At 41.4% G+C, this 11837-nt stretch overlaps 1 protein-coding gene across 1 annotated transcript in view; it reads left to right on the top strand.

Annotated features, from left to right (window-relative positions):
* Window positions 1–1106: 1106 nt before the first annotated feature.
* LOC150039001 (tyrosine-protein phosphatase non-receptor type 14) overlaps window positions 1107–11837 on the top strand; it is a 91481-nt gene continuing 80750 nt past the window's right edge. The window contains exon 1 of the mRNA XM_090328147.1: window positions 1107–1452. Within this exon, the coding sequence (XP_090184273.1) occupies window positions 1279–1452 (174 nt within the window). The 5' untranslated portion in view covers window positions 1107–1278. The remainder of the gene's footprint in view (window positions 1453–11837) is intronic.

Below are 11837 nucleotides of genomic sequence, written 5' to 3'. Positions count from 1 at the left end.
ATTCCTGCTAAGTTAGTGGGTGTCTTTCACCCTGGATAGATCTGCTTGAGTTAGGGAATCAAGTTGACCCATCAAGTGAGCAAGAGACAGTCCTCTGAGCTCAATGGAGGATAACTGCTTAGATTGCAAAGCTCTTTGGTATTTCTGGCTTCTTTGAAAGACAAGTTTCCTAGCCCCACAGCATCACTGGCTCAAGGTAAAATATTTAAAGCCACTTTGGTAGCCTATTTTATGTTTAATTTCTTTCTCTATGGTAATAGTTTTCCTTGGATGCTAGTAAGTCTTGTTTCTTACAAAGTTAAATATTTAAAATTTGGTGATTCTTTTTTTTCATCAAGTATTTTGGCAAAGAAACAAAATGACCATGAGAGTGGTTCTGCACCACTTAAATATTTCCTGAAAACAGACAAATTTTGTGATTTTAAAAAAATTGAATTCAAACATTTATGCATTTTAGAGGTTCAAGGATGCAGCTCAGTGGTACAGCGTTCACATTATGTGTTCAAAGTCATAGGTTCAATCTTCAACACAAAAAACAAAAATTATATTTTAAATAATTTTAAATAGTGGAAGTAGCTGACTGTTAAATGTATATTTCTATCATTTAAAGTCATCTATCTTAAATGAATGAGAAAGTAAGAAGTTAAATAGTGCCTTCATTCACTCAAAATAAGAAATTATTCCTAGAAGCTGAAAAAAGAAAAAAAAAACCCACATCCAGTTATTCCACATTAGTGTTTTCTTGACACAAGAGTTGGACTGCGAAAGCAGCACGAGATTGAGGTTGCACAGGCATTAGATTGAGTATTGGCTTTGCCATGTTTCTGTGAACATGGTGGGTAAGTTCTTGAATCTCACTGTAATTCTGGTATGGTCAAATGCCTTTTGTCATTACCTTAAAACATGAAGTACAGGGCCTTTTCAAGACACTCAGGAACTCCAGAGCTCATAGATGCTGGAATCTGTTTTTTTGGCTGTTGTTTGTTTTCACTGCTGCCAAGGTAACGTGTGGGTGCATGTGTGTATGTGCACATGCGTGTCATATGTGCAGTGTGTCACGTGTGCACCCATCATCAACAAGCCCTTCTATTCTGTGCTCAAGACTATTTCCATTGCCTTGCAGGTGTTTTCCAGAGGGCCACATCTGGCATGGATGCCTCTGTCCCTTCTACCTGCAGGAGCACAGGTGGTAGCGTGACTGTCCCATCACCAAGCTGCTAAAGCCATCTCAGGGGCGTGCGTGCCAGGATAGGAGGGCGGAAGCCCAGGCACAGAGCCATGCCTTTCGGCCTGAAGCTCCGCCGGACCCGGCGCTACAATGTCCTGAGCAAGAACTGCTTTGTCACCCGGATCCGCCTGTTGGACAGCAATGTTATTGAGTGCACACTGTCAGTGGAAAGCACAGGGCAAGAGTGCCTGGAGGCTGTGGCCCAGAGATTGGAGCTACGCGAGGTAAGCCATAGTTAGTGTAAGTGCACCTGTCTGAGTGTTGGGGTTGGAAATTGTGAAGAATTCCCTAAAGGAACCAGCCATCTATGCTTTGGGACTTGTGATGTCATTGTCTTTCAGTGGATCAGGAGACCCGAGTGAGAGAGATTCACCTAGAGTCACCACGCTAGGGCATCACCTGGAACTTGCCCTCGGCCTGGGGTGCTGGGTTCCCCTTTTGCTTTCTGCTTTAGGGAGGTCTAGGGAGAGATGAAAGTGAGACTCTGAACAGAATCCTTCTCTCTCATGACAAGAACTGAGTGGGCAGCTGGTGTTTTGACTTTAGGGCTGTATCTCAAGGAGAAAACACCCACATACAGGTTGGGTGCAGCTGCTTTTTGTTTGTTTCTATATTTTCCTCTCTAAAAAAAAAGAAGAAAAAGAGAAAAAGCATTTAAAGTGAGCGTTACCAGTTAGAGTTTTGGTGAGAGGTTTTTGGGTTTTTAGGGTTTTTTTTGGTGGTAAGTGGGATTGAATTTTGAACTGAATGTTTGATAGGCAGGAGCTCTACTACTAGAGCCATGGCTGCAACCTCTTTTCGTGGTGGGTATTTTTCAAGATAGGAAAATAAACCTGGGTTTAAACATAGGTTTACTTGAGATATGGTCTTCCTACTTGAGTTTTCTGGCATTTGGGAGAGTGACAGGTGCATGTCACCGCATGCTCTGCTTCTGGTTTTCTGATGGTTAACTGGAGATAAGAGTCCCATGCATTTTCCTGCCTAGGCTAGCTTCGAATCATGATCCTCAGATCTCAGCTTCCTGAGTAGCTAGGATTATAGACGTGAGCCACTGGTGGCTGCCTGTCCAACTTAATTTTGTATGCTCTGTCCTTGAACTCATCTCCTGATTGCCACCACCTTAAGTGAAATTCCAGGCCCAGCTGGAGAGAACTTTTAAAATGAAGATTTGATCCTCTAAAGATATCTTTGGTATGAAGCATCTTCCCTTGAGCCACAACCCCACATCCTGTTTTCTAGAGATTAGGTGGATATAAGAGTCTCATGGCTTTGTAGTGGCTGGGCTGACTTTGAACTTTGATCCTCATATCTCAGCCTCTTGAGTAGCTAGGATTACAGGTGTGAGCCATCACACCTGTTTTAAAGCAGGCTTTATTTTTATTTAAAAATTTTTGTCGCAGAGACTTCCTATGGACCCCACATGTACCCCACCCAGCGTACCACAGGCTTGGGAACCATAGCATGCTTGTGGTCATGTATAGAGTTCAGTCTGTTTCTGTTAATGTAAACCAAAAGGGGGGTGGGGAGGAAAACTGGGAGAAAAACATCGGAGAGGCTATCAATGTGCAATAAGAAATATACTCACTACCGTACTTATGTACTAATCCCTCTGTACCTCACCCTGAGAATAAAAAAAAATTGGAAAAATTGAAAAAAAATTTGTATTTTAGAGCAATTTTAGGTTCACAGAAAAATTGAGCCACAGACACGGTGAGTTCCCATTTTCTTGCTTCACTGACTCATGAATCTTCTCCCCTGATGTCAGCTAGCCTCCCCCACCAGAATGGTTTCTTGTCATTATATAAGCTATATGTTAGAGCCTGTTGCCTCCTTTGGGGTCACTTTTGGAGCTGTGCATTCTGTAGGATGGACAGATATTCTGTGGTCTGTGTGGTGGACCAGATGAGGGCTTCATTTGTTTTCAGTGCACTGATGTACTTTTCAGTTCATGGGAACTCCATGGCATTCTCGAGGGCCCAGGTCTAGTTCTTGTGGGCAGCGAATGCAGTCTGGTTTGTGTGTGACAACATGTCTTTTCCAAGATGTTCTAGAATTTCGAGAAAAAGACAGCCAAGATGCAAGGCATGGGAGACAGTTCAGGCTGAGAGGCCTAGAAGCGGGAAAGAGTATGGTATGTTCAAAGAAGGGCAGAGTTTTGGTTGCACTGATCTGTTTGTACATGTTGAATGGCAGTGAAGAGCGATGGGCTGAGGGCCATCATTAAATAATTATTTAATTATTCTTTGTGAAATCTGTCACAAAGAATAATTAAATAATTGTCAACTTATTTGGGTGGGGGGTGGGGGCAGTACTAGGGTTTGAATTCAGGGTTTTATGCTTGCTAGGTAGATACTCTACTATTTAAATGGTCCTTCCTCCCCACTCCATTTTTCTCTCTCTCTCTCTTTTCTTTTCTTTTTTTTTTTTTTTTTGTGCCGGTTCTGGGGCTAGAACTCAGGGCCTGGGCATTTTCCTGGACATTCTCAAGGCTAGCACTCTACCACTTGAGCCATAACACCACTTCTGGCTTTTTTTTTCCTGTGTATGTACCGAGGAATGGAACCCAGGGCTTTGTGCTTGTGAGGTGAGCACTCTACCTTTAGGCCCCTCAGGCCTTTTGATACTGGTTATTTTTGAGATAGCCCTGCTTGTCCCCTTTCTTTAAATCTAGCTTTTCCTGTTGAGGTAGGGTCTGCAAAGTTTTCTCTTTTCCCCAAGGCTAGCCTGGCAGCCTACAACATAGCTGAAATGACAAGCATGTATCATGGTGCCCAGCTACTACTAGTTGGGGTGGCAATCTCATGAACGTTTTGCCTAGGTCAGATTTGAACTGTGATCATCCTGCTCGTAGCCTTCTGAGTGACTAGGATTACAGATGTGAATTGCCGGTGCATGGCTTTGTCATTTATGCCCGTTTGATGTATCATCTACTGTGTCAAGCACTTTCTGTATATCAACTCATGTACTTCTCATAACAAGTCTGGGCATGTAGCTGGGGAGATGAGAACTCAGGGTGATACCCTACTGTAGTCCTCTACTGACACATTGTGAGGCTGGTTTGAAACAGTGGTGTGCAGTAGGAAGAAAGGATCACAATCAGATGCGTTGGGAACCACTCTAAAAAAGTGTGGGAGGGGCATTAGGGCTAAGTTTGTATGTCAGTGGTATGGCATTTGACTAAAGTGCATGAGGCTCAGGATTTGATCCTTAGTGCTGCAGTACCAGGTGTGTGTGTGCGTGTGCGTGTGTGTGTGTGTGTGTGTGTGTGAGAGAGAGAGAGAGAGAGAGAGAGAGAGAGAGAGAGAGAGAGAGAGAGAGAGCAGAGACAGAGACAGAGAGAGAGAGAGAGACAGAGTGAGAGTCTTACAGTTATCTTAGCCTTGTAGTAGACACTTAAGAATTTTGGGGGGAAATAGAAGACTGCTTATGAAGAGGAAAGTCATCAGAGAACTCAAGGGAACAAGCTTGACAGAATTTCTTTCACCTCTTAGGAAAAGAACCCAACAGTAGAATAGAAGGGAGGGAGGGATTAGAGGAATAGGAGGGAATAACAACAAAAATCTTGGCAAGAGGCAACTTGTTTAAAGGTCAGAAAAAATTAGGTATGAATTTCTAGCTGGAAACTGTTATGGAAGAGATTTAAGAGATATGGGGGACTCTAGAACTTAGAATTCTGGCATTATAGTTACAACATATCTGGATGCAGGGCTTTAAAACTTTTCCTTCTCCCACATGGACTATAAGATGGAACTTTGATGTGTATCTATAAAATAGGGCTGTTGGGTTTATAGAAGGGACACTATTATCACTTCAGTTTGCAAATCACTGTCACTGACTAAAAATGTAGTTGCAATGTTGTCTTCTAACTAATTCACATATTTAAAAGTAAACATTGGGCCGGGAGTTTGGCCTTGTGGTTGAGTGCTTGCCTAGCATGCACAAAGACCCAGGTTCGACTCCTCAGTACTACATACATAGAAAAAAGCTGGAAATGGTGCTGAGGCTCAAGTGGTAGAGCTCTAGCTTTGAGAAAGTCCAAGGTCAATGCTCAGGCCCTGAGCTCAAGCCCAGGACTGGCAAAAAACAAAACAACAACAAAAAAGTAAACATTGTGGGCCCTCTATATCCTTGGGGTGCTGTTCTGTGAGTTCAACTAATTGTGGAGAGAAAATATTTATTTTTCTGGTGTGTGTGTGTGTGTGTGTGTGTGTGTGTGTGTGTGTGTGTGTGTGTGTGTTATGGGATTTGAACTCTGGGCCTGGGTGCTGTCCATGAGCTCCTCAGCTCAAGGCTATTGCCCTACCTCTTGAGCCACAGTGCCACACCTGGAGATAAAAATATTAAGAAGAAATTGCATCTGTCCTGAATACAGTCTTTTCTCTTATTATTCTACACTCGACAGTACAATATAGCAACTACTTACATCGTATTAAGTATTACAAGTCATCTAGGAATGACTGTACAAGATGCCATGTGGGTTATATAAACACTGTGCCATTTTGTATATGGGACTTGAACACCTATAGATGTGGTATCTGAGGAGTTCCCTGAACGAGTAACCAGGGTTGTCTGTATATTTTTTGCATGTTATGCCAGATATAACTGTGTTTGTAAGTCCCTTTAGAATAAGTATGAAGTCGACACTGTTGGCATGAAGAGAATGCCACTGGCATAAACTTAGTAACTGCTGGTGGCAAGTGGAAGAGGGGAAACTTAAATGGACTGCCAGTGGGGCCATCAACTGTTTACCTCTTTCCGATTGTCTTCTGAGATTTAAACACTCTAGAAAACAGATACACAAAGAGCATGTGCCCTCTCTGTGAGCTAGGCAGTGAGTAGTGATGAACAATGTGAGGTTGGACTAACTGTCTCAGTTTGAACCCTGGCTTTACTATTTAGTAGCTATGTAATGTTCCTTAGTTGCTTAATTACCCTGTACTTCCATTATTTTTTCTTCTGTAAAATGGAAATAGTAACTATAGGGACCCTCTGTGAGTTATCGGGGGAGTCATAGAGTTGAGCAAAGTTGGCATAGTGGCATGGTGCCTGGCACACAGGAATGTTGGCTGGGGCCATCTTTTCAGGACACCATAAAGGCCCCCTAGCCTCTGTAAGAAAAACTCCCAGGGACTGAGTTCGGGGTTTTTTTTTCCCCTAAGTTTGCTTGTTCCATTTTTAGATGGCTTCAATAATTAAATACTGCCATCTGATACTGAGAGAAGAATAGCAAAGTCTTTAATTCCTTTTAGAGCAATTGAGAATCACACTGTCCAGTGTGCAGTAGCCTTTGGACTTGGATTGCTGGGTAGTTTGACAGTGTGTGGTGAGTGTAAATCATTTTGAAGACTTAGTAGTAAAATTGAAAGTCAATGTTCTTAATAATTACTTTTATAGTGATTATAGCTTCCAATGGTAATATTCTGGATATATCATTTACAATAAATTTATTAAAATTAGTTTCATTCTTTTCTGCTTTTTCAAACATACTGTTAATGAAGACTTTTAAAGTAGACTGCTAAGGTAGGAGGAGATTTCTGGTTTTTGTATGTGAAGATGACAATGTAAAATCTTATCTTTGTGTCAACCTTATAATGAAAATTGACACCCATGTCTTCATCCTTCTAAGCAGGGATTGCAGGTAAAATACCTTCTCCAGTCTTCTTGTAAGTCTTTATCAGTAACCACACCTCAGGAGTGATTCCATGAGTACAACATTGGCCTCTGGTGTCTGAGTTACTCTTGCTGCCTCCTTTTCTGTATTTTCATTAAGAAAATGGCTAGAAAAAGGAACACAGTACCTTTGTTCATTAGAGATGTGTTTACCCAGGGTAGAGTTAGGTTGTACACAAGTTGGACTCTACAGTTATAATAACGTACAGTGTCCTGCTTTCCAAAGCTGCTGGAATGGCATGTGCTGTTTCACAGCTGGTATGTGTGACCTTTTGAAGTATTTTTTTTCATGCCCTAGTGAAACTAGTGTTTATATTTAACCCTTCTGTGTTTTATATGGAAGCATACCAACTCTCATTTTTTAACTAGGTAAGCAAGTAAGCTCTTAATTCTCAGTGTAAGATATTTCAAACTTTTGGATGATTTAGCTCTTAAATATGTTTGCAATAAGATCAAAGTCCCTTGATCATCTATAACCAAGATAATCTATAACCCTTTCAAAGACCTTTAAAGCCATGTTATGCGTCTTGAACTAGAAAAGCAAAAGCCTTAAAAAATCCTTTTCCTTTGAGTGCCAAGTGCCTTGTACCTATAATCTTACCTACTCAGAAGGGTGAGATTTGAGGATCGGGGCTTTTACCTCCAGTTAACTACCAGTAAGATGGAAATGGAGTTGTGGTTCATGTGGTTGATTATCAAAGCTGAGGGAAAATGCCTGAGTTTAAGCCCCAATACCAACACCCCCTGGCCCCATGCAATCACACACACACACACATATACACACAGCCCTTTCCAATCAATATTTAATGTATGTCTTTATAAATACATAATGAAACGCAGAAAATGTAGCTTGGTGGTGAAGCACTTAGGTACCACTCACAAATCCCTGGATTTGAGTCCTGAAACCACGAGGTGGTGGGGCACGTAGGGTTGGGGGTAAGGAAACAACTTTGGGGCTGGCCATGTAGCTTAGTGGCACAAAGCTTGCCTAGGGCACTCAACCCTGGGTTTGTTCCTCAACATCACAACCAACAGCACTCAACTATACTTCCTAATATTTTTAATAGACCTTTTTTTAGTTCAATTTTAGATTCATAACAAAATTAAGCAGAATGTATAGAGATTGCTCTGTCGACCCCAAACCACTTTTAAAGGCCCTTCTCTTTGCACTGCACTGGAAGATAGGACATTTCTCTTTTCTTTTCTTTTCTTTTTGCTGCCATTCCTGTGGCTTGAACTCAGGGCCTGTGCACTGCCTTTGGGCTTTCTCAAGACAAGAGCCCTACCAGTTGAGCCACAGCACCATTTCTAGCTTTTTCTATGTATGTGATACTGAGGAATCGAACCTAGGTCTTCATGCATCCTAGGCTAGCACTCTACCACTAGGCCAAGCTCCCAGCCCCAAGATAGGATACTTCTGACACTGAGGTAGTGATACATTCTTCTACCACTGAAGATTCTGGGAATATGTTAATGCATTGATCCATTCATGCTTCCTCTGCTAAATTGCAAAGTCCCAAACCAAATAAGCCAGGAAACTAGTTGCAAGAAAAAACTTTATTCTCGCATGCTATTCCTTCATTATATAATTATAATGCATTTTTTGTAATTGGTTTGGAGATATAGTTCCTCTATCCAGAACATGGTATGTTCATCATTTGTTTCATCATTTGAAAACTCACAGCAGCAGACTCGTGTCAAAAAACTGACAGAAAAAACAAACAGACATACAAAAATCAAAGGAAGGAAAGGGCCTTATAGTTTGCCTAGAGGTATCTTAGGATACATCAGACATAACCAAGCATTTTAGCCAACACTCAAGGCCATATAATGAGCTTGAGCTTTGGTCATAGAAGAAGTGATATTTTTCACTTGGCAGTATCTGTCATGGTTTCCACAATTATACAGTAATGTTGTAAAACTCAGTTAACAAACCCAAGTTAGAGTCTACATTGGCAACTTAGTTGTACTGATCTCGTGTAATCACCCTCGCTGGATGGGATTAATAGTCCCTCAGACAGCACACAGAAACTTGTTGGGTGCCGATGGCTCTGATTCTGTGTCCTGTGAGGCACTCTACAGAAATAGCAGAATAGAAGAAGATGTGTGGATTTGGGGTGGTGATTTTCCTTGGGTATAGTTTCAAGCACTACTGTGATCTTGGGAATCTTCAATGTGAGCTTTCTTGATTGGGTTACCAGGTTTGGCATTTTCTAGCCAAGAATAGGACATAGAAATGGTTGCCAATTGATTATCTGCCTCCTCCAATCCTAGCCTGCAACGGGGAACCCCATTTCTGGAGGAATTTTATAACTATTTCATCAGCTGAAATTGCATAGCGAGTCACTGTGCAATGTGCTGTGTTTTGGAAAATGCTGTATTATTAAGCCACAGCAGCAATAGCAACAACAAAAATCTTATGCCATGAATTAAGGTTTGAGTAGTTTGCTTTCTAATTTAGAATCCTAGCATCTTAGTTATAGCTCATGTTATTGCCCCATTTTGCGTTCTCTATTGTGCTTCATTACCCTCTACATTTGCATTTGTACATGTAAATGTGTGCTCTGTGGGGATATTCTTTCACTGGGCTTCCCCCCTCCCCTGCCCCAGGAGGTCAGATCTGGTTAAATGATCTAAAGGAGAGAAAATGAATAAAAAGGAATTTGAAACATTATTAGCCTTTAAGACCTAGGAGCAATAAAACCATAGTGTGTTACAAATTTGAATGAATGCTATAGTTAGAATGAAGTAGAGATCACAAAAATCTCCCCCAAGTGACAGAATTACTTTTAGTGAAACACGAGACCTTATGGTTCTGTTTAGTCTGTTAAGCAGTTGTGGAGCTTGGGCTTCCTTCTGTCCACCTATGCTCATAAAAAGGCTCCCTTTCAACTATAATAATTATATAGCATGTTACAGTTTATACATATCACTTCATTTATTATATATAAACATTCAGAGTATGCCCTGAGACTTTTCAATGGTGCTGTCTTACGTAATTTAATTCCATAATGGGAATTATACATGCTATAGAACTGCTTTCAACCTTTTTCAAGCAAGTTTGCTGAGTGAAATACCCAGTTATCTCATTTTGAGGTTAACAGTAAGCCTGTTTCATACATCCCTGAGGATAGCATCAGACAGGTCATATTTCTACTGTTCATTTAGAGGAGTCATTGTTTTGTGTTTATTTTTCTTTTATTCCTTGTAGATGACCTGACTTCTACTTTTGCCTGTATTTTTTTGAAAAAAAATTGTTTTTAGATAACTTCTGTTTTCTAAGTCTATGGTTTATAGGTGAGTTAATCAACATTCCATTGCTCTAACATATATCCGAGATCACCAGTTTATAAAGAGACAAAGTTTATTTTGGTTTGTAGTTTTTTTCCTTAAAATTTGCTTTTAGATTAAACATTGTTTGCTGATTCTATGGTTTGTAGATGAATCAATCAGCTTTCTGTTGCCATATAATGTATACCCAAAGAGAAGAACAGTATTTTGGTTTAGGTTCCAGTCCACAGTCAATTGGTTCCATTACTCTGGGCTTATGGCCAGGTAGTATGTTCTGGTAGGAGTGGATAGAAGAATATAACCAGGCACCTCACAGTCAAAGAGATGATGAAAGGACTGGGGACTTTACAATCCCCCCCTCCAATAACCTAAAGACCTTCCATTAAGCTTTACCTCTTAAAGGTCCCACCACCACTCAGTAGTGTGAAGCTGAGGACCAAGCCTTTAGGTGACTTTGAGTGACAGATCCAATTTTTGGCAATAGGGCTATTAAAACAGATGAGAAAGACTAATGCAGTTTGCCTTTTGCTGGAGGAACAGGAGGAGGAGGAGGAGGAGAAGGAGGAGGAGGAGGAAAAGGAGAAGGAGGAGGAAAGGAGAAGGAGGAGGAGGAGGAAAAGGTGAAGGAGGAGAAGGAGGAAGAAGAGAAGGAGGAGGAGGAAGAGGAGAAGGAGGAGGAGGAAGAGGAGAAGGAGGAGGAGGAAGAGGAGAAGGTGGAGGAGGAAGAGGAGAAGGTGGAGGAGGAAGAGGAGAAGGAGGAGGAGGAAGAGGAGAAGGAGGAGGAGAAAGAGGAGAAGGTGGAGGAGGAGGACATAGGAACAGGAGTAGTAGCAGCTAAGCGGTGTCTGCCACAAAAGGCATTGCTTATGAGGTCTTTACTGTGTGCCAGCATGTAAGTGAGGGGCAGTCTCTAACATTTCCAGCCTGTAGGTGAAAATTTCTAGCGTTCTTATTTTCCAGGTGAGAGAACACTGCCAAGTGGTGGGCTCAGTAACTCACCCATCACTCCTGATGTACATTAGTGCAAATTCTAGGAGATAAACTTCCTTCAGAGTCTGTTTTCTTCCTTTTCAGCACATTTTATTTCTTCTGTGTTTTCACTCCTGGACTCACTGAAGCTAGGAGATGAGCAGTGGGGGTAGGAATTCACTCAGTTTGTCTGTGTGGCTGGAATTATCATCTGGGTTCTTGGTTGTTGGCATTTTGTAGCTTGAGTAATGTATGAATTTCTGCTGTGAACTTGCCCTTTACAACATCATAGAAGAAAGGGAATCCATTACAAAAAAGAAAGAAAGAAAGATCCTTTTAATAGCCGAGGCTGCAGCTTTCTGTAGACAAGGGCACACCTGGTTTGCTAGTAAAGCCAGAGCCGAAGCTTCATTAGAAATTTCAGCAGGGCAGGAGCAGGGATGGTCTTCAGAACGTTGAGGGCAGCCAGTGTGAGTGGAACGTCAACATCAGAACACCTTTGGAAACCAAACTTCGTAATGAAAACATTCTTTTGAAGGCAGATTTCCAGGTGTGCTGAAAACCATCCTAGGCTGTAATTGAAATATTAAAAAAGAAATCTTCAAAAGCACTGGTCTACTTCTTTGGGGGGTGATTATTGTGTTAATCCTGAAATCCTAGGGCGAATTAATATGAAGAC

The sequence above is a fragment of the Megascapheus bottae genome, unplaced genomic scaffold (assembly GCF_031878675.1).
Source record: "Megascapheus bottae isolate mThoBot1 unplaced genomic scaffold, mThoBot2.hap1 H_1, whole genome shotgun sequence".
NCBI lineage: Eukaryota > Metazoa > Chordata > Mammalia > Rodentia > Geomyidae > Megascapheus > Megascapheus bottae.
Note: the sequence above shows the minus strand (reverse complement) of the source record. Positions and strands in the feature narration are given on the sequence as shown.